General features: G+C 34.8%; 1 protein-coding gene and 1 non-coding gene across 2 annotated transcripts; one reads left to right on the top strand and one right to left on the bottom strand.

Moving 5' to 3' along the window:
- Window positions 1-2168: 2168 nt before the first annotated feature.
- On the bottom strand, window positions 2169-24419 carry SOCS4 (suppressor of cytokine signaling 4). The gene is made up of 2 exons (XM_036918490.2): window positions 24157-24419; window positions 2169-6891 (listed from the first exon to the last, which is right to left on the bottom strand). The coding sequence occupies exon 2, from the start codon at window positions 6797-6799 to the stop codon at window positions 5477-5479; it is 1323 nt and encodes a 440-aa protein (XP_036774385.1). The 5' UTR covers window positions 6800-6891; window positions 24157-24419; the 3' UTR covers window positions 2169-5476.
- LOC118929474 (U6 spliceosomal RNA) lies at window positions 7063-7169 on the top strand. The gene has a single exon (XR_005031587.1). It is a non-coding gene; the product is annotated as a U6 spliceosomal RNA (small nuclear RNA).
- Window positions 24420-24437: the final 18 nt, after the last annotated feature.

The raw sequence follows: 24437 nt of genomic DNA on the forward strand, positions 1-24437 counted from the left end.
ACCTACCCTGCCTTTCTATGAGGCAGTGAGTAAATCAGCAGTGCCTTGTGGAGTCATAAGGAAGCCTGAGAGGCAAGTCAGTAAAACAGTGCCATCTTTAAAATTTTCACAAGGTTTTTTTTTGTTTACATTATCTTAAAATGCACCAAAATATTACTCATCAGAAAGATTTTTTGCCTGAGTGCCTCACTCACCTCACCCTAGTCCTGGTGGTATTAGAGTGACTGACAGCCTCTGGCTTTTCCCATGCTCCCTGCCAATAACTGTGCCTGCTGGGTTATAGACTAGGCCATTCCTGTCCCAAGTGGGCTCCTACAGGCAACCTGTAGAACAAAATCCCCATCTGCCTTTTCTCAGAATTGCACTGAAGTCTGAAGCCCACTCTACTCTTCCTATTTCTTTCCCAGACGTCAGACCTGCAATGTGGTATTTCCTAAACTGCTCCCTTCCCCTTTATCCTTCATAGGTGTTTTTCCTCCCAGTAAATCCCTTGCCACATTTAATCCCTTCTTGGTCATCTGCTCTGTAAGACCCAAACTAACACTAAAAACTGGAAGGAGTGTATTACAAATTAGGAAATGTGTAGTAAAGATTTAAAAATTTTTCAGATTTTAAGTTAAATGTGTGAATATACAGTGTATTTTAAATAAAATACAAAGCCTTTGGATTTTATATGTTAAGTTTTAATTAAGAAGAAATGAAAATTTATTCAGATCAATTTATTTGAACTCACATCCAAGAAGAAACATTCAATTTCAGAAATAGAAATAAAAATGGAAACAATCTACTTTTTTGGGTAAGGGGTGGATCACACAAGCCTGACTGGTAAGAGTCCTAATAGTTTTGTGAATTTACTACTTAAACTCTGTACATTCAAGTATATATGAAATTCATACTTGGTTTATACGGAATCTATCCAATTCTAACAAAGTCAGCGTAATTAAAGTAAACCTTGAGTTTACACTCAAGTCTGAAAGCTTAGATTTGATTCTAACCACAGTAAAATGGATTATATTTACTTCCTGCAAATGTAATCAACCTTTAAAACAATTTAGGCAAATATCAATCTTAGATAAACCTTATTAAGCGTAGGAGGAAATTGCAATTGTTCATCTAATTGCAGAGTCCAAACCATAAATTCAAATAGTACTTTGTCAAATCAAGCCAAGAAAGCCTAATACAGACTAAAAAATCTGTAGTGTTTTCTAAGGGGATACTTTGAAAACCTATCATCACGTTAGTATTTAAGAGCTGTACAGGAAATGATTTTCAAGTATGCTCCAAGAGTCCTCTAAGTGAAGAATTGACCTTCAAGAAGTGACATGTATTACCTATGTTTTCTATGTTAGGAAATGAAGGCAAAGAAGACTTAGGATTGAGTAAATGTACTCAAAATTAAAAAGGAAATTAAAAATATATTTGAAATACGATTTCTAATTTATTTGAAGTAGGACTCATGTGCCCTAAATATCTTTCCATTGGGTTTTATCCATTAGTCTATATTTCTTCTACTTAGAAACCTATCAATTTCAAGTTACCTTCATTTTGTGTCCAATATCTTAATGTATTAGAATACATACAGGAGTCTTGTACATTCTTATAGCATTACTCATTTGTAGTAGGTCATTAAAACAGAAAAGAACCCTTTGTGCTATTCATTCTTTTGAAATAAAAATGAATGTAAAACTGATTATGTTAGAATCAAAACTATAAAGATTTTTTTTCTGAAGTAGAAACAATAATCTGCTTAAAACCTTTTATTCACTTGGGCATTAAGACCTAACACACAGGCTATTTTACATCTAAACGTTATTTTTCTTATATTGTCTCCAGGAATACCTTATAATTAAGTCTGCTTTCCTGTGACACTTGCTTTACCAAAATTAATGTATAACCTATTTGGCTTTGTTTAGAGCTAAAACTGACCCCAAAAATTGTTTAATAAAACTAAGAATTTATTTATAAGAGCTAGGTCTCAAGGTTTTTGTTTCATAGGAAGGAAGCTATTACATGGATCTATAAAATGATCCAAACTTCAGTGAGACAGGAAGCTGATAACTTGATTTTTCTTCTTAATGGCTTTGGCTCATGAATAAATGATAATGGTTTGTGTTTTTCTTATAAAAAGAAATGGAATTTGTATAATGATATGAGTCCTATTTGCCACATTTGCTCTTTAAAGGATTTCTAATTACTAAGACATTCTTTATATTATTTATAAGTCAAAACTTTGCTGAAAGCCATTCTTTGACCACAGTTTGCCATTAGCTGAAATTCAGGAAAGAACACAGGTCTGATCACTAAATCAATAAATCTAGCCACAGGCTGACTAAAAGCTTCCTTTAATCTTCTTCCTATTAGGGCCTCCTTTAAATTAAACCATTCCCTCTATGAATTATTTAACTGAATGACATGGTTTTAGAAAGATCACATGATTCTTCATACAAAAACACTCAAGGATCCTAAAAAAAATCCATTTGGGGTATTTCAGGAATGGCAGTATGAATCAAGATGCTGTAGCTTAAAAAAAAAAAAAAGGCAAGAGGAGGTGGGGTATGTCCTGAAAAGCTTCACAGAGAAATATAAAAGTCAAGTTTATTTCTTGATTAGTGCAGGATGATTCCCAAAGCAGTTAAGTGTCTGGTCCAGACTAGCTATTAGCGATTAAGTAGTTCCCTTCACTGTCAAGGCTTTTCCCTGAGGTAATGCCTACATTCTTAATTTTAATATTTTATCTTGTTTCTTTCAGCCCCATCCTTTCTAGCCAGTAAACACTACACATTTCCACCATGCTGAATGCATTTTTGACTCTGGAATTTACACTTTTCAAATGCTCCCGATGTCCAAATTAGAGTTACAAAATTTATATTTAGATATATTTATATCTTCCCTAATTGTACCTCTCAAAACTTACTTATTTTACTTGAATATTCCAATAATCACATTTCTTATAATTTTTATAAAGATACTAGTCTCTTAATACTAGATTCTCTTCCAAATGTGTCTTCACAAAGTCACTCAGAAATGGGTTAACCTTTTAAAATTTCAATCCCTAAATGCTTTAAAAATTTTATTTATTATTACTCTTTTTTCTTTTTCTTTCATGGTAAACAATTCCCTTCCCAAGTCTTTATATTTCTACATTCCATTTCTTTTCACTTTAGCAAATACCAAAGGAAAAATACAATTTCAGAGTAAATGAGTCTTCCTTGCTCTTTTATTAGATATATACTTACTTCAATGCTATATATATGACAGTACTTTGAAAATGTTAACAGCTATTAATACCTTGAAAAAATAAGAAAGCCAGAGAATATATATCACAAGCAACCAGTTTGAATATATGAAAAGCTACTTAGATCATGGTTTTCATATAAACACTAATTTTTATCATTATAAAAGACAACATAATTCTATTTCATTTCTCTTTATAAAATTACCCTTTAATAGAATATTCATTAGCTAGTCATCCTTGGGTTTTTCTGTGCTGATAAAAAATTATTTTTAAAAGAAAAATATTTAAAATAATTGTTTCACAGAAACAGAAAGTTTCATTATCAAATTCTGATAAAAAACCTATAATCGTGGGTAGAGTCTTACCATACTATTAATTTTCTTTCACCAAAGATGGATATTTAGTGTTATATTGATTAATAAGATAAGCTTCTCAGTGATCTACAAAAGCGTCACAATAAAGATGAGGTAGTATGAAACTTTTCTATTTTTGTAAAAGGGAAATATCTTTAGAAGAGATATTTACCCTGATACTGGTGTTATGATATCCTGAGCCTCATCACTGCAAAGAGAGGTGCCATTTGAGTAGTTACCCCTCACTGGTACCAAGACAATCGTGAGATCACTGAGAAAAAAAAAATGCTAGAAGATAAAGGTAAGGATTTTCTTGGTTTAATTTTGTGATAATTGCTGAAAATTCATTTTAAATGTTACTGAAATATGCCATCTTTATGTTAACAGCAGAACTGGAGTAAAGTGAAATGCTACTTCAACATAAAAGCAATGATACTTCAAGAGACATCTCTTCTAACTTGAAAATTTGAGTCACATGTCTTTCAATCCAAGTAAAAACAGCATCCTACTAGAGCTAAAGTAGCATCAGTAACTCAATTTACTATATTAAAAATGCCAATTTGTACAAAGGGGTGAACAGTTTACCAAAAGAAACGACCATCTAGAAAATTCATTATTCATTGATTCTTTAAAAAAGGAGTTGTAAAGGTATCACTCGATTTACTTTAGTATTGGGATAATGATGTTTCTATAAATGCTTCCCCGTTGTTGGTATAGTAAATTGAAAATATTATACTGGGTGCCTGGTACTATATTCAGTATGGCATTAAGTCATATAGCCCTCAAAATGTTTTTTTTTTGAGTCACAAAGACACATTAATTCTGAAGGTACGATTATTTGAAACCTTAAGATTAAAAACAGTATTAAGCTTCCTGAATACTGAACTCTACATTTAACTTCTTGAATCTTTATTTAAGCTCAATTTAAAATAGTGAAAACTACTTAGGTATTCTTTGGTTACCAATGGAAATTTGTAGCTGTTAATAAACTGCAGTATGGCCCAAAGTTAACAGGCTCAGTTTCTATAAAAGGGCTAAGTAGAAGCAATAGTCATAAATACAGAAAAACCCTACAGTTGCTTAAGTACTTTAGTAAATACTAGTTACAAATAATATTATCATTTCTTTTAAAGTGTCCAGTGAGAAAGGAACAATATTTATGTTCTGAAGATGGTAATTCTTCCAGGTTGAGAGGAAGTTCTGTTCAAGAACAAATAACCATACCGCACAGTAGAATAAGTTCACCTCTAAAATATCACATTTTCATTTGTTCATTCAAATTTAGTACTCCAGATTTATAAGTAATATTTAAAATGAAAACATATCAAGTTTGATTTTAAGTTATCATATCACCTTTGATATCCCAATCAGTAAATTACAAAAGTCAGTTACATTAGTATGGATGGTGAACACTCAGCTTATTGAATATATTTAAAGCAACTCTGTAGGAGGGACTGGGGAAACTATTTAATATGTGCAGAAATACCAATGACATAGGCTAAGAAAGCATTTTACAGGTATGAAAGGACAGAGGATTATTTTTAAAGCAAGGTATGAAATAGATTATTTAACTGTGTTTGCAGCGCCTACCAAATAACAAATATCCCTGGAGCATATGCAAATTACAATTAAGAAAAGGAAAGTATACAATCTACATGGTAAAATAAAAAACTAAACACCTGGCCATAAATATCCATTAACTCCTAGAATGTAACCTTAAACAATTAGTGTATCATAAGAAAAATAAACTAATCTGGAAGTAAAATTTAGGGCAGAAGTTTATTTCAGACTTAACTGCCCTTGTAGAAAAATTCAAAGTGGCATAATAAGAAAAATAAAATATTAACTGAAAATATGTATGCAATCATCCCCGTGTTCCTAGCCTTTCCTAGCATCGTTGTTCTGGTGCATCAATCCTAAGTACTCTGACTTTTGATTTATAGTGATATTCCTTCAGATATAATTTCATAGAAGAAGGAATTGGAAGGGCATCAATGCCATCATAAGTTGTACAGTTACAAATAACTGTTCTGCATATATGTTGCAGGGAGAAGGGGAAAGTCCGAATTAAAGGAGTGGATAAAAGTGGTTCAAAGAACATACAGGCACTTGGGTCCTTATAATGTTCTAGGAGCCCAGTAATGTCAGGAGAATGGAAGACACAAGGATCATGTGCATCAAAGCTAAAGTTGTGATTCCATTGTTCAATTCTAGCATGAAGAGAACGACTATAGCGTCTAAAACTAACAGAGAATAAATAGTCTTCCTGTGCTGAGTCTCGAAGTAAAAAGGTACCCTCTGGTTTTCCTTCTAGTAGAGCTTCAGCTGCATATTTATCCATAACTCCCCAATAACATGGATTGTTATTGATCTGAAGGAGGTCTGGTACAAGACAGTGGACATAATCAATCTGGGTATGATACTTAGGAGGTGTTTCCAACTGCAGGATTTCTTCATCCATTTCCCATTTGGGTTTGTTTCTTTTTCTGGAACTTGTGCAAAGTGTTATAATTTCATCATCTGAATCCATATCACTATCTTCTATACTATTATTTGAAATAAGGTTCATCAAAGAGCCAGTGACAGGACCACTTCTACACGAAGCACTGTTGGTGGTTATGACACAGGGCTGAACATTGGTATGTGAGAAACAGTTTCTCTCTTCTTCCACGTTTCTTTGTTTTAGCTGACCATCCCTCAATTCACTCTGAGACAAGTCTGTGGCTATCCAGTCATCTGATTTGGGACTTATAGGAGCAGTGTGTTGTTTAATAAAATGCCACCTAAAGGCTAAATCTGATCGAGGTGGGAAAGGACACTTATCTAGCATGAGTTCACTGATATGAATTTTTCTTTTAGATGGAAGCCCTGAAGAGTGTCGACTACTACAATTTTTTATGGGAAAACACTGCCCAACAGCATCCTGCAGTTTTTGTTTAAGAGATCGGCCTAAAAATCTATGCCCACAAGAATGGTCTAAATCCAACTCGATGGATGAGCAGCTGTGCTTCCGTTCTCGGCTCCTTAGAGGAACTTCAGTTTTCTCTACAGCATTCACAATTTCCGCATCAGAATAACTTTCACTCTTTTTTGACCAAGATAACTTCTTTCCACTCCACACATAACCGTCCTTTCTGTCAGCACTTCTACTCCGACTAGTTTTGGGCCTTACATCTACATTTTTACAATTGTTTTCACTACTTTCTGCCATTTTAACAAATTATCCACAAATCCCAATGTTATAAATACTGCTTTTTCAGTTTTTCTGGCAGGAAGTTTCTTCTGGGCACGTTCTGGATGTATCTAAGGAAAAAAGAAATCATTTATTATTTGTCATTCATATTATATAGTTTATATATCAAGACCCAATTAGATACAAGATGAAAAAGGATAATTAGTACATGAAAAAAGACAGAGTACTGGATATGCTGGAAGGCAGTTCCAAGATAATCTCACTTAAATATTACATATACTGTGCTCACTTTGGCAGCACATATACTAAAATTGGAACAATAGAGAGAAGATTAGCATGGCCTCTACGGAAGGATGACACACAAATTCATGAAGCATTCCATATTCTTCCAGATTATTGTCTAACCCCATACACAAAAGTAAACTCAAAATGGATCAAAGACCTGAATGTAAGCCATGAAACCATAAAACCCTTAGAAGAAAACACAGGCAAAAATCTCTTGAACATAAACACGAGCAACTTTTTCCTGAATGCATCTCCTTGGGCAAGGAAAACAAAATCAAAAATAAACAATGGGACTACATCAAGCTAAAAAGCTTGAGTACAGCAAAGGACACCATCAGCAGAGCAAAAAGGCACCCTACAGTATGGGAGAATATATTTGTAAATGACATATCCGACAAGGGGTTAACATCCAAAATATATAAAGAACTCACACATCTCAACACCTAAAAAGCAAATAACATGATTAAAAAATGGGCAGAGGATATGAACAGACACTTCTCCAAAGAAGAAATTCAGATGGCCAACAGACACATGAAAAGATGCTCCACATCACTAATCATTAGGGAAATGCAAATTAAAACCACAATGTATCACCTCACACCAGTTAGGATGGCCAACATAGAAAACACTAGGAACAACAAATGCTGGCGAGGACGCAAAGAAAGGGGAACCCTCCTACATTGCTGGTGGGAATGTAAACTAGTTCAACCATTGTGGAAAGCAATATGGAGGCTCCTCAAAAAACTAAAAATAGAAATACCATTTGACCCTGGAATTCCACTCCTAGGAATTTACCCCAAGAAAACAACTTGTCAGATTCAAAAAGACATATGCACCCCTATGTTTATTGCAGCACTATTTACAATAGCCAGGATATGGGAGCAACCTAAGTGTCCCTCAGTAGTAGGTGAATGGATAAAGAAGATGTGGTACATATACACAATGGAATACTATTCAGCCATAAGAAAGAAACAATCCTACCATTTGCAACAACATGAATGGAGCTAGACAGTATTATGCTCAGTGAAATAAGTCAGGCAGAGAAAGACAAATACCAAATGATTTTCCTCATTTGTGGAGTATAACAATGAATCAAAACTGAAGGAACAAAATAACAGCAGACTCACAGACTCCAAGAACGGACTAGTGGTTACCAAAGGGGAGGGGTGGGGGAGGGCAGGTAGGGAGGGAGGGAGAAGGGGATTGTGGGTTATCATAATTGTTGTACATGGTGTGTATGAGGTCACGGGGAATACAGTGTAGCTCAGAGAAGACAAATAGGGACTTGTGGCATCTTACTACACTGATGGACAGTGACTGCAATGGGTATGGGGGGGGAACTCAATAAGGGTCAATGTAATAACCACATTGTTTTTCTTGTGAAACCTTCACAGAGTGTATATCAATGATACCTTAAAAAAAAAAGTAGCATGTGTTTCCTGAGGAAGAATTTGAATGCAGGAGAAGATAAAGAAATAAATAAAAATAGTCCTATAGTAATCAGAGAAATGCCAAAGAAAAAAATTATGTATACTAATAATCTCATAGTGTCACAGAGTCAAGAATCTGACTTCCTTTGCTGTAGCTAATTTTCAGTGTGATTTAGAAAAAGCAAAGCCTCTTCCCTCAGCCAAAATATATGCTTGAAATGTAACAATTGCTATTATTGAGGTTACATCTTATGCTGATCTCTCCTCTTATTTTTAATTTCACAATAGACCAGTGAATTCTTCGTCCTATGAACTGGTATTTGAGGAACACTACCCTATCTAGTTCTCACACTTCCGTCTGCTTGTTTTATTTCCTATTGCCTGAAAATAAAAAGTTTTAAGTTATAAAAGCTGTTAAAATTAAATTAAAAATCACCACTGAACAGTAGGAGTACCTTGCAAGCATTTCCAATGCAATTTTGTCAACTCATTTCAATAACTGGTCAACTTCACCATCAGTCTAGGCAGTTTTTAGAAAATAAGGAATTGAATAAAAACTTAGGTATTTCAAACACACACATACTCCTTTGTATTCTTCTTGGTAATTTTGAAAAAATGGGCAAATTTCCAAAAGGCAATGCCTTTTTTATGAAATTGGCTAGACATACTAGAATTTACAATGTAAAATCATGAGTTTTATTAAGACTAATAGTAATGATTGGTTATAGAGGGAATTTACTTAACAATTCTTAGGTGGCATAAGATTTAAGCCCAGAATTAGGGAGAGGGATTATATAATATCAAATATTTTGCAAATCAAAGTTGAATTTTGTGACTGAGAAAATCAGCCACATTCAACATTCTGATTATATCAGAGGATCATTAACAATCCAAACAGTCAAGTAAATGTTTAGAGCCCTCTGAATCCATTTTCAAAGCAGTAATGTTTGAAACAAGTATCTGCAGTGGCAAATATGACCAGCAAGTGCTGAAAAACGTGAACTAATGATACTGACTTGCCTTATACAGTACTTCATTTCTCGACACTGAATAGCATCTGATGATTATACTTTTAAATTTGATTTAGTGAGCTCACTGGTATGTAATCATTTAAAATACATAGGGAAAAATATTTTAATCTAATTTTTAAAAAACACCTAGTGCACCAAACAGTATGCTTTTGCTGTATTTTCAACAGTACACTTTAGCTGTTCAAGTAAATTCCACTGAACAAAACTAAATGAGAAGCAAAAAAGTAAGCTGAAGAATATAGTCATTGATTAGAGAAGAGATGCTTGTTACTGTGTAAGTGCTTACACTTTAATATATTTTCAAGATGAAAATAATAATAAAGGAGCCCCTAGAAGATATTTTTTGTTAATACTACATAATTTCAACTTTTTAATTCAGTATGATAACGTGAAAAAAAGACATCATCTGAAGTTCAAAATAGCGGGTGATTTTATTACTGAAAAAATACCAATAGCAGTTTAACTCAGTGACCAACTTTACTCCCGGGGTGTGAGCTTCCTCATCTTGCCTCCTTGCTATCTCTAAATTGTGTCATTTACTTCTACACCAGAGGCTAAAGTCTGTCCTTAATGACAATCCTACCTTTACTAGGAACTGCTTCAATTTCTCTCTACCTTGAAAAACAACCAAGTCTCTTAATTCTTCCTTTAGTTATAATCACTGCTCCTTTGCATTACCAACTTTCTTAATGAATAGTATAACTTGATTTCCCTTTGAAAGGAAAACAGCTTTTTGTTTTTTTCTGAATATAAAAGAAGTAACTGTCTGGTTTGAAAATGGCGAGCGAAAATTTTTTGTCCCATCCTTTTCACAGAAGTTAACCCAAAACAAGGAGAAATAAATATTAAAACCTCATCTTCAATAAAAGTAGACATCTATAACCCGAGTCACAAAATATGAGGAGAGAAAATGAACAGAGGAGCAATAACTAACTCAACAGTGGAGAGGTAGGTGACACCAGGCACAGGGGTGACATGGAATAAGGACAGAGCCAACAGAGCAGGCAAAGTCTAGGACCCACAGGTACCAGGTGCAGCAGAAAGTCTGGGTGGAAAATGGGGAGGTAGGTTGAAAATATGCTTAAATGCAGTTAGATCTCTCCAGTTCTTACTCCCACAAAGAAGAGATGGGATATTCATTTTTTCAAGAATCTGAATCAAAGACTCGAGTTTGGATACCAGACACAGTGAGGGTAGGAGGTTTGGGAAAAAAAATAACAATAAAAGTCCCTTGTTCCCTTCTTCCATTCAGCTCCTAGAACTACAGCAGTCAGACTTACATCTAATAGGAGACTGGAAGATACTTGCTGGAGAAATGGAATGGTCAAAGAGAAAAGACAGATGCTGGTATCTGGGAACCCTTCAATAAAAAGCTGAAAGGCCACCTAAGGATGCAATGGCACTCACCAGTCCAGAAGCCCTGGCTACTCAGACAGCTTTCAGACAGCACTGTTGGGCTTCATTCGCTCTAGAATATGAATAGCCATAGGTCATCAGGCTTTTGAGGAAAGCCTTTAATATAAAGAACAGACTAAAACATAAAGAACTTAGGAGAAAACAGTACCCATGAAAGGAGCAGGCTATAAAACTGATTTCTTGTAAGTTAAGAGAAGATACTCCACCTACAAATGAGTGAGAGGAGGTCGGGACAATCAGAAAATAAAGAAAGCTTTGGAAATTAAAAGTATGATTGCAGAAGTAAAGTATCCAATAGGGAAGTTGGAAGTTAAGTTGAGGAAATAACAGGAAATAGGGGGAAAACTGTTAACAGGACATAAAAGGTAAGAAAACTATAGGATCAATATAGGTATTTCACAGAAAATAACAAAATGGGGAGGATGACGATTATAAAAGAAACTACATTAGAAAATTTCCTAGAACTGAAGGATAGAAGCTCCCATACTGTAAGAGCTGAGTACCAGCACAATGGGGAGAAAAATACAAATCAATCTATATTATTCTAAAATTTTGGAACCCTAGAGATAGAGAAGAGATACAGTCTTCCTACTTTATAGGCAACAATACTGTATGCTTATAAATTTGTTAAGAGGGTGGATCTCATGTTAAGTGTTCTTACCACAATGAAATAAATAAAAGTAACCAAGCCAAAAAAATAAAAAATAAAGTCTTCCTGAGGGAAAAAAGTCACAATCAAAGGACTATAAATATATATGGCATCTAGTTTCTCAACATTAAGTAACACTGGAAGCTAGAGGCTAGTTTCCAATCTTGATGAGATAAGCAGCCAAACTATCAATCAAATATGAAGAAATAAATTATCAGATGTACAAAGTATCAACAATTTTATCTCACATTGGAGGATGTGCTCTTCAAAAATTAATACAAAGGATGCAGCACAGGAAACAAGCCATTTAACTCGGGGGACAGAAAATGTGAATTCCTGGGATGATGAAGAAGGGAACTGTCCAGCCAGCCAGGTACCTGGAGCAACTAGTCTATATAACCAGACAAGGATATAAGGCTCCAAAAGTGGAAGACCTTGAGGGGGAAAAAACAAAACAAAACATTGACTTCCAGAAGATTCAGTTGATAAGACAAATGGAAAAAAAAAATGTTGATAACAGAAAAAAATCAATTTATATAAGAGAATTAAATTGTAAAAAAGCTGACTCAGCAGTGAACATTTATATAATAGAAATATGAAGGTAAGTATCAAAAAAAGTTACAAGATTTGAAAGCGGTTGCCTTTGGGATGGGCTGGGGAAGACTACAGTACTTCTTAGCTTAGCTAAGCTTTTTAGCTTAATTTTTAATCTAGGGGCACATATCATTTTGATGAACATAAATAAAAATAACAGTAACTGATACTCACCATGAAAAATTCAAAATAAGTTGAGTTATGAAGAAAAAAGCAAAAACTATCCATCATCCTACCACCCAGCAGTAACCATTTTAACATTTTCAGTATCTCTATACAACTATATGACAAGGATGCAGTTCACAGCACAGTGAGGGCAGGCATTAGAAATACAGCTTGAGTCCAGTTGATTTCATACGAGCTGTATGACCTTGAAACCTCAGTTTCTTCATCTGTAAAAGTGGAGACACTGATGCTATCTATTTCATTGGGCTATTGAGGATTAAATGAAATAATGTATGCAAAGTACTCAGCTCAGATCCTAAATGTACTAAGTACTCAAAAAATGTTAATGTTTTTTCTTCTTTTTTAAAAGAAACAAATGATAGGTATGATACTTTATTAAAGTACCTAAGCCAGTTTTATAGAAATAGTTCAGAATCAAGAGATCACAGAATACCTCTGTCTCTAGTTTAGTGCTAACTACAAAGTTTATGAGCAAATATAACTCTCATGAGGATAACTAATGTTTCAAAGTGGAAAAGGACCAATATGCCAGATGTACCCACAACTCAACACATCATGAAACTATAGGACAAGTTAACATTTTCCCTCTGAAAACTAATCTCCAGCCTTATTCTATGCAAGTTTACATGCTACTATAATAGGTTTATTTTGACAAAACTTACCAAGTTGTATATAATAGGTACTAATCAATCACGTATATCTGGATTTTAGGTTAACTATTCTTATATGTGTGAATGCTGCAGGTGTCCATAAAATAAAGTAAAAAGTATCATTGCTCTACATGAATTTTCCATATCTATCTTAAAGATATTAAAGTGTTATAAATAGATATAATAAAGAGTATACACAGATATATTACTTAAAGAGTTAATGCACAGAACATCTTCTGACTGGTTATCTTTTTGTACCTATCTCAAAATTATAGCCTTATATAAATTTCACATACCTATTCTTTTGCTAGAAAACTGAGTTCATGCTTCAGAAGTCCCACTTTTGTAAACTGCTATGGCAAAAAACTGATTTGGTAAAATATACCATATAAATATATGGATGGGCCAGAGGTCACTTAATGTTGTCTTCATGGTATTGAGAAACTTTAACTTCTACTTACATTTGACTAACAGAAAAATTGAAATGTATTAATATTGAATATATGGTTGGCAATGTTCCCATTACTCATTGTCATATGGTTACTTGTCTGATGATGTACTGTTCCTAAGGGAAAGTGCGAGTTCCAAAAAGCTGAGGACTTGATGGCAGGCCACTCCATTTCCTTGTTCACTTTCAGTGTACAGCACTGCTTCCATGTTGCTGCAATAGATTTATGAATTATATTATCTTAAGTAAGAGAACCTTTACAATACTTTCTAGACAGAATGATCATGGAAATTTTATAACACACAAGGTTTGCTAGTTCTCTCAGGGCAAAGTATGTCATAAGTCTTTGAAATTTTAAGACAAGCTATGGATTTTTCTTTTACAAAATGACAGTGTTCAAAATTTGATTACTGGGATAAGTGGCTCTCAGAAGCTACTTAACAGATACATTAAGAAAGATAGGCAAAACAAAACATTTAACTGGGTAACACTTTAACTGCTAAGAAAGCAACTGCTTTAAAAATACATGCTATGGAGAAATCCTTTTAGAAAAAAGATACTCAGAATTTCCTTCATTATTTAATTTTGTTACAAAAAAGAATGCAAATACTGAAAGAACAAAACAGCAGCAGAATCACAGAACCCAAGAATGGACTAACAGGTACCAAAGGGAAAGGGACTGGGGAGGATGGGTTGGTAGGGAGGGATAAGGGGGGGGAAGAAGAAAGGGGGTATTATGATTAGCATGCATAATGGGGGGGGTGGGAGAAAGGGGAGGGCTGTACAATACAGAGAAGACAAGTAGTGACTCTATAACATTTTGCTATGCTGATGGACAGTGACTGTAAAGGGGTTTGTGGAGGGGACCTGATATTGGGGAGAGCCTAGTAAACATAATATTCTTCATGTAATTGTAGATTAATGATAACAAAAAAAAAAAAGAAAGAAAAGGGGGATTACTCCCTGATAGGATAAAACTAACTGCAAATCACCAATTAATGAATGCTTTAAATATCCTTAATTTTGGTCATTTAAAGGGTGTCAGATGATCAGCTATGGAAATACTTTTTTCTGATAATATTCCTTTCTCTTAAAAAAAAGCAGTTCCTGTGTGGTGATCTCCAATAAGTTCTTCACAATGGTATAAAGGGCATATCAAAGTGTGGGCAAAGGGTGTGTTTGTGTTTATACAGAGGATCAAAGCCTAATTTGGCTACACAGAAAACAAATAAAGATACGATATGAAGAAGAACTTCCAACATCAATATTCTCTGGAAGAGTCATTCCAGAAGATGATCATCAAAAAACTTCAACAAAGATCCTGGTGCTATTGCAGTTGTAGCTGCATTCATCCCATTGGTTCCTGGACTGGCCACTGGAATGAAGAAGGAGATATCTAAGCTGGCCTGTACATACCATAAAACAAGAAATTTGACTGGATCTATACTGTCGGAACTCAACCAAGAATTAGGAGAAGTGCAAGTTGCAGCGCTCCAAAATCGTGCGACTATAGACTATCTACTGTTAAAAGAACATATGGGATGTGAACAGTTACCAGGAATGTGTTGTTTTAATTTGTCTGATTTTCCTCAAACTACTCAAATTCAGTTAGAGAATAGCCATCATATCATTGATAAGTTTTCACAAATGCCTAGGGTGCCTAAGTGGTTTTCTTGGTTTCACTGGATATGGCTGGTAATTGTAGGTCTGCTTTGGTTATGTAGCTGTATTCCTATTATGTTAATGTGTGCACGCAATCTAATTAGTAGTTTAAAACCTATACATGCTTATGTTACACTACAAGAAGATATGTCAAAGAAATAATCAATCTTCCCATGTTTTCTTCCTTCTGCTACTTCTATAGCTTTTCTTCTTCCTTCCTAATTACAACCCTTAAGTAGAATTCATGCCTCATATCAAAATTACCTAGTATCATAATTCTTCCAAGTGGTAAAGATACCTCAAGACAAATGCTGGGCATAGAAGCCACAGGGCATAAATTTGCAAAGAAGTAAAAAGCTAACCTTTTCAAACAAATTGCTTCTCTCTCACCAACTTTACATTTCCCTGTATGGCCCCGGAAGATGACTGGTTAGCCAGAGACGGGTAAGATTCCTCAAGGGAGGAACAACCTAAGACCGGCACAGCTGCAGGGGGGCCATCAGGTGAGAAATTGGGGATCAACAGAGGTGAGGCTTAGAACCTCACCCCCGTTTTGAGAGAAATCTTCTGCCTCCATGGATGTTTTGTTGCCCTTGTCTAGCTCGGATTAATACTTAGTCTATAGGCACACAACTGATCATCTACATTTGCCCTCTTACAGCACTAAACTATGTTTTCTACCTTTACCTTGCATCTACCTGCCACTTCAGCATTTTATTAAAAAAAAATAATAATAATAATAAGGGAGAAATGTGGGATTCACATATAAATCAAGTATAAAAATAAAACGAATAATCATATTTGACCTGATTGTTTATATTTCATGATGCGTGATCAAAACCAAAAGTTTCTGTGATATAACTGCCCTTGCACTGTTCACCATGTAAGAACTTATTCACTATGTAAGAACTTGTTTACCATGTAAGAACTTGTTTGTTAGGCTTTAGAAGATTGGAGACTGTAGAGAATTAGGCTTGGGGTTGATTAATGATTGTGCATTGAGTCCCCTATACAGAATTTTATTGTTGTTAACAACCATTTGATCAATAAATATGAAAGATGTCCTCTCAAAAAAAAAAAAAAAACTGCAAACAAAATAAAAGCAAACCCCAAACAGGGAAAAAAAAATAATAAAAAAAAGAATGCAAATACATCACATTTATAAACTCTCACATCTTTACAATTAAATACATGAAGAATTTTCTAATCTCTTCCAAAAGTTTCATTAAACCAAAATTCTTTAAAATAAAAAAATTCAGTCACATTGCTCTTAATAAAAGAAACAAAAGTAATTTTTAGTGAGAGCAAAATTATTTTTATTGCTGTATTTCTAATGACTAGAGATAACTTTTTAAAAAGTACTTTAGCATCTTGCCTACACATGTAAAATTTCAATGTGAAAAAAAAGTAAAGGGTTTTGACTCTGAATGAGTTACTCAAATAGCCTACCATTAATTCTTGGAATTTTGTACAAACTGTATAAACGAGGTAGAAGAACAAACACAAAATGATGAGCTGATTTTACTACGATTTTTATGTAGTATAGGAATCAAAGATTTGACAAAGTTTTGATTTGAAGAGTACTGACAAATCAAAGATATTTGTTGGTAACCACAAAAAGAGGTATTTTTTTTTAAAAGAGAGTAAAAGAATCATTCTAGAGGAGGTTGCTTTGGCTCTTGATTCAACAATTAATTTTTTATGAAGGCAGCTAAGTTACACTGCTCTGGGGAGTACACAGTGACATCTTTTATTTTAAATTTCTTAATGAGCAAGTGTCTAAAGAGCAAGTTTACATAAAAGCCTTTTCCAAGAAAGTAAGTTCCCATATTCAGTAGCCATTTGATCCCAGGTTCTATCTACCGCCAATTGCAATGACATCATAACAGAATGATTATCAAATATGGCCAGTCTACACCAACAAAAGGTTTAAGTAACATGAATTGTTCTGGTGAATAAGGCCAGGAAAGTGATTTTAACTCAAGATTTCTATAGAAAAGTGTTAAAAAGCCAGTAATTAAAGGGTTAAACTTCATTTATCTGGAAAGTTCACTTGTATTCTCTATGATGTTAGATAACTGAGCATTATTATATATATTAATTATTTACTGAGTAACTACTATATCCACAATTTTGATGTATATCTAAGATGAGAATTCATGTAAATACTAAATCAAAACAAATTTGCTCTTAAAAATAACTTACAATACTACATAAAGAATTCACAAATAAATTATTATTCTGGTAGTAATTCAGCCCTGGCAATTTCCTCACCAAATCCGTAAGTCCAAAGTTTACCTGCTAGTATGGGCCAAAACTCCTTGAAAGCATTCTGATTACAGTCTGCAATATTTGAATTGGATTCTGTGGGTCATAGTCCTTGATATTTGACCATGGTCTGATAACTTGGGTTGGATTTTTAGAAAACATTTAGGCTCCATAAATGGAATATTCTGGATGCTAGATGACAGATACATTCCTTGGAATGTTAAGGAAAAAATATAAAAAATTGGTTTGTTCATATGAGAAAAGTCTCTGAACTAAAAAATGTTTTATCTTACTACAAAAGCAATACACGTTCATTTTCCAGTAAATATTTTAATTAATTTCTTTTCATGTTACTGATTTTAAAAAAAAAGCATTGATTAGTACTACTGTACCCCCCCCTTCCCTTCTCCCCACTTTCTCAGCTTACTTGCAGTTTGCTTATGCCAGTGTCCTCCAATCTATACTCTTGTGGACACTAGCTCTAAAATATGTTAATACATATTCTAAAGAAACAGGAGTTTCCTTGTCAAACAAGTTTGGGAATCACTTCCCTTCTGAAAGATTACAATGTATATTCAGCAAAAGGTACCAAGAGGTACTTCATTTAAGAAACCTTGTTTAAGCCATAGTTTCCTATATTTAACTTAATACAAATGCTTTGTGTGTTAACAAATTTGAGAAGAAACATTAACTTGGGCTAACACTTCATTGAAGGTATATTCTGAGCATGTTAGCTAAAGAGGGAGAAATGTCTAGGAACCTATCACTGAAGGTTATTTAGTCTACAGTGAGGAGAAGCAGAAAACGAAGAACTGGTAGTAACATGGATTTCTAAAAGTGGAAGGATCTTACCAGAATCTTTGAAACTAAAATATTTACAATGTACCAATGTAATTCTTTAAGGAATAAAATTGGATTGAAGTACTTTTTTCTTCCAATTTGTAATTTTTTAATTATAAAGATATACGCTCATTATAAAATATATGGAACACTCTCAAAAATTCATATGGAACCACAAAAGACCCTGAATAGCCAAAGCAATCCTAAGAAGGAAGAATAAAGTGGGGGGATCTCGCTCCCCAACTTCAAGCTCTACTACAAAGCCACAGTAATCAAGATAATTTGGTACTGGCTCAAGAACAGACCCACAGACAAGTGGAACAGAATAGAGACTCCAGACATTAACCCAAACATATATGGTCAATTAATATACGATAAAGGAGCCATGGACATACAATGGGGAAATGACAGCCTCTTCAACAGTTGGTGTTGGCAAAACTGGACAGCTACATGTAAGAGAATGAAACTGCATCATTGTCCAACCCAATACACAAAAGTAAATTCAAAATGGATCAAAGACCTGAATGTAAGTCATGAAACCATAAAACTCGTAGAAAAGAACATAGGTAAAAATCTCTTGGACATAAACATGAGCGACTTCTTCATGAACATATCTTCCTGGGCAAGGGAAACAAAAGCAAAAATGAACAAGTGGGACTATATCAAGCTGAAAAGCTTCTGTACAGCAAAGGACATCATCAATAGAACAAAAAGACATCCTACAGTATGGGAGAATATATTCATAAATGACAGATCCGATAAAGGGTTGACATCCAAAATATATAAAGAGCTCATGCACCTCAACAAACAAAAAGCAAATAATCCAATTAAAAAATGGGTAGAGGAGCTGAACAGACAGTTCTCCAAAGAAGAAATTCGGATGGCCAACAGACACATGAAAAGATGCTCCACATCGCTAGTCATCAGAGAAATACAAATTAAAACCACAATGAGGTATCACCTCACACCAGTAAGGATGGCTACCATCCAAAAGACAAACAACAACACATGTTGGCGAGGTTGTGGAGAAAGGGGAACCCTCCTACACTGTTGGTGGGAATGTAAATTAGTTCAACCACTATGGAAAGCAGTATGGAGGTTCCTCAAAAAGCTCAAAATAGAAATACCATTTGACCCAGGAATTTCACTTCTAGTAATTTACCCTAAGAATAGAGCAGCCCAGTTTGATAAAGACAGATGCACCCCTATGTTTATCACAGCACTATTTACAATAGCCAAGAAATGGAAGCAACCTAAGTGTCCATCAGTAGATGAATGGATAAAGAAGATGTGGTACATATACACAGTGGAATATTATTCAGACATAAGAAGAAAACAAATCCTACCATTTGCAACAACATGGATGAAGCTAGAGGGTATTATGCTCAGTGAAATAAGCCAGGCGGAGAAAGACAAGCACCAAATGATTTTACTCATCTGTGGAGTATAAGAACAAAGAAAAAACTGAAGGAACAAAACAGCAGCAGACTCACAGAACCCAAGAATGGACTAAGTTACCAAAGGGAAAGGGACTCTGGATGATGGGTGGGAAGGGAGGGATAAGGGCGGGGGAGAAAGGGGGTATTAAGATTAGCATGTATAATGTGGGGGGAGGCACAAGGAGGGATGGGCAACACAGAGAAGACAAGTAGTGATTCTACAGCATCTTACTACGCTGATGGACAGTGACTGTAATGGTGTTTGTGAGGGGGACTTGGTGAAGGGGGAGTCCAGTAAAGATAATGTTCCTCATGTAATTACAGATTAATGATACCAAAATAGAAAAAAATATATATAATAGTAATTAACAAAATAGTAACAATTTTCATTGTTAAAATTACTATTGAAGTAAATATTCATAAAAGAGCACAGAAACATAGCTTATGGTATTTTCCTCACTTCTTTTAATATGTACCTTAACTTACTCTTAAAAAAATTAATATCCTTTTTTGGTATATGGTTTCATGAATTTTGTTGCTTGTTTAGATTCTTGTAACCACTGCTACAATCAGAAACATAATGGTTTCCCCCAATCTCTCTGGTATTCCTTGGTAGCTACACCCTCGCTCAATCCCTAGTCCCTGGCAACTACCCATTTCTTCATCGTAATAGTTTTGCCATGTGGAGAATTCACATTCATAGGACGAACAGTATGTAACTTTTGAGACTGCTTGTTTCACTCAGCATTCTTTTGGTTTCACCCAAGTTGTTGCATATAGCTGTAGCACATTTTTAATACTAAGCAGTTATCTTTTTTACGGGTGTATCACAGGTTGGTAATCCAATCCTCCCTGAAGGTCATTTGGATTGTGTCCTTATTTTGATGACTCTGAATAAAGTGACTATAAATAAAAAAAAATATGTATATATATGGAACACTAAAAATGTTTTAAAAGGAGGACAAAAACTAATTAAATTATCTAGAGGTAATCAATTTAGACATTTTGGCCTATTTCCTTGCAGTTTCTTTTCCTTCAAGAGCAATTTAATTTAAAAAGAAAACTTAAAAGTTTTAAAGATTCATAAGAAATTAACAATATACAGTTTTCCACTATTCCATACTGAAAATGAAGCGTGGTGTAGGTGAAAGAGTGTGAGGGGCTGAATTGTCAAACATGGGCTAAAATTCAGGATTTGTCACTTACTAGCTATGTTACCTAATTTTAAAGATCTCATTTAGCTTCAGTTTTCACATTGTAAAATCTGGGTAATGCCAGCTGCCTCACGTTTTTACTGCCAGGATTAAAATGCATGAAAAGAGCATAGACTGAGCTTAATGAAAATATATATTAGCTGCCTTCTAGTATTACTCAGAACTTTCCATGTGAAATAAGCTAATTTCTAAAAATGAGAGGTAGGAAAGTAGCAAAATTAAGAAAAAGGAATGGGAGGAAACAAAGGTTACATGTAAGAATATCTGCACAAAAACATACCTCCAAAATTTGAGGCTGAGGAGGCTTCAGCATTTATGAAATATTACCGAGCACTTTATATTATTCCTAATATTAAATACTCACTTTTAAAAACATTTTAAAGTTTTAAATTATTTAAAAATATGGGTGTAAATAAACAAACTTTTAATTATGGAAAACTTGTAGTTTCATGCAAGTTAACTTAGTAAACAAATAGATTTCAACAGAAATAGTAGACAAAGTGTTTTTTTAACTGATTGATTATTCATTTCATTGCTTTATAATAATTATGTACACTTACATTTAAGCACAGGTAACAAGTTTTACCTATATAAGTTTTAAAACACTAGAATAAGGTGACTCTAGACTTAAATAAAATTGCTTTGCGTCTTGATATATTTTATTAAATTCTAAATTTTATGGCAACAGTTATAATTTGGAAAGGCAGTATGGTACACTACCTTGAATCAGAAGGTAAAAAACCTGGGTTCTATTTCTAGTTCAGACATTTGAGAGGAGTGTGACCGCGGAACAATCACAACCTTTCTGAGCCTTGCTTTCTTCATGAATAATACAGTGATTATAACTGTCTTGCTGTTTTAAGGATCCACTGCCAACGTAACAACACAAGAATCAAATATTGGCTGTTTTTAGCCAGGGGATTTGGGTAGCTGGGAGTAGGACTTTTACTGTATTAACTTTTCATACCTTAGGAAATTTGTACATGTTCAAGTATTATTTACCCCAAAGATAAATTAAATAGATTGGGAAGTTTCAGAACACTTGCAGAAACAGAAAAATCTTCAGATTTCTAAACTGCCTTCAATATTATTTTTTTCAATAATCTGCTCTCCTCAGTTTTTGTTACACTCTCTCCCCACATCTTTCACAGAATTAAGCACATATTTTTATTTTATTGAAAAGGCATTTTAAAAGTTCCTTCCATAAGGCAATACAATATGCCTCTTGTATCAACTAAGGTTATATGATATTATTTCTGTAGATAATACTATCATTAGTAGAATGGTAATATATTCATATTTTCTCACCCTGTTGCCTTTGAGAACATTTGTGAGCTTAAGGTTACTGTAAGTGGCCACCACACAGCAAAACTGATTACCTTTCACTGCAACTGAATCTGCAACCTTGGCATTATTTTCAGGGAGTTCATTCAGCTACCCACTCCTATGAGACATGCACTGTTAATGATAAATAAACCCATTTGGAAAATTTTGACAGCCACATCAGTGACAGTTTTTTTTTAAGCTATGCTATCTTAAATAACCAGACAATTTTGCTAACATTTAAGTCACACACATTTCATTACTGCATTATCATCTTACATATATTATCTGAATGTCTATTTCCCTCAACAGGACCATAAACTTACCAAAGACATAAAACCTGTAGGCTTTTGACTGAAAACAGAAATGGAATTGTGAAAACACACTAGCAAAAGCAAGAGTACATCTTTTAATATTTGAAAAATTTTACTGAATAATGATTTAAACAAACTCCATTTTAAATGAAACCATTAACTGCCCAAAGTACTCCATTAATAACAGGAGACATCAACAACAATTAGTTTTATACACCTATTAGCATCTCTAATATACCATAACAGTAAGATAGAGGTAGGTATCATCTCCATTTAGAGTTAAGGACATCTGACATTTAGAGAAAGTGAAGATGCATATTCAAGGTCACACAATGAATAAAAGTCAAAATTAAAACCTAAGGCTGTTTGACTAAGGCTCAAGCGCTTTTCATACATGTGAAATTTGTAAATTTTTCTTTAACCTATGAATCAAATGGCTTAATTGCTAAAACTGAGTGAAAGGAGAGAACTGGAGACACCCCATTCATAGTTTTAAAGTCATAGGGCATTACAGGTATTATAGTTTGGACATTTTATAGCTTTAACTCTTGTTCCAATCTTCTTACGCTGAGTTCTGAATAGCACTACAATGAAATCATAATTTTTCAATATGGAGATGAATATTCTGAGTTCATCTTGAACCCCATACTCTATCCAATGATATTTATTTGGGTAAAAAAAATTGTAAGTCTGTCTGAAGACAAATGACCTCCCATTAAATTTAGGTCACTCAGAATCACTTCAGTTATCTTTTGCTCTTGTAGGAAATCAACAGTAGATTGGTTATTTTTCCTTAAATCCCAGGTTCATTTTTCAGTCATTCACTCTTCCTCTTCATTCATATACTTAACCTCAATGTCTGGCAGGCCTATTTGGGAGCCCTGGCACTCAATACAACCCTTTACACAATGCCACCTCGGTAAGAACAATACCACGGTTTGTCTGAATGTGCGTTTTTAACTTCACAATGTAACTAGATTGAAAAACAAAGGGGAAATCTCTACAACAGAAAAACGTCTCACGTCATAAAGTAGGTCTGACTGTGAATAGAAGGTGGGTACCACAAAAAAATACCATTCTGAAGGTTTTCGTCAGAGACCGGTCTACAAACATGGAGAGAACGTGAAGAGAAGCAAAGCATAAACTTAAGAGCCAAGACCTTAGCACACATTGCAAGGTCCGACGAAATATTTCACAATATATTTCAGTTCTGGGTCTTCTTTTAGATCTAAATACGCACTCTAGTGAACTTTAGGTAGGGTCGAAACAGGGAAGCCCAAGTTACTTTCTTCGTAAGGGATATATGTGAATAGTTCCAAAGAATAAGCATTAATGTACAGGTCATACTTTCAGGGACCACGAACGGAGATTGCCTACCCCCGCCACCAAACCTCCAAACCTTTACCGTTACCTAATGACAAGGTGAGGGCGTGAAGGATGCCAAGATAAAAGGTCTGAGAAGGATCTCACCTTCCTCTAAAGAGGATGCTCAAAGATCTCATTCTCTAACGGGACCCAAAGGAGGTGCTGGACCCATTCAGGGACGCAGATACGGATGCATGTGTGCACAACTTGGATCGGTAAGGCCAGGCAGTGCCCACCCTTGCCCACCCTTCCCCCACTCACCCTTCCGAACGCAGTTTAATTGGGGCTGTCCGAGTAACTGCCGCCATCGTCATCGCCATCACTCCGGGTGCTAGCTGAGGTGGAGAAGGGAGGCCCAGCCACTCCTACACCTCATGTAGGTCCTACAAGGCAGACGCCTTTATGTAAGCTCTCACCCTCGGCGCTAGGACCTTTTTCCACCAGCTCCGCAGGCGCTGCCACCACTTCCGTGTCCGGCTCCCTCCCTTTCTTCTTGGTTCCCCTCCAGCGACCGGCTTTTTCCCCGGCAGCCGGCGCCCAGC

This window comes from Manis pentadactyla, chromosome 11 (assembly GCF_030020395.1).
Source record: "Manis pentadactyla isolate mManPen7 chromosome 11, mManPen7.hap1, whole genome shotgun sequence".
NCBI classification, from domain to species: domain Eukaryota; kingdom Metazoa; phylum Chordata; class Mammalia; order Pholidota; family Manidae; genus Manis; species Manis pentadactyla.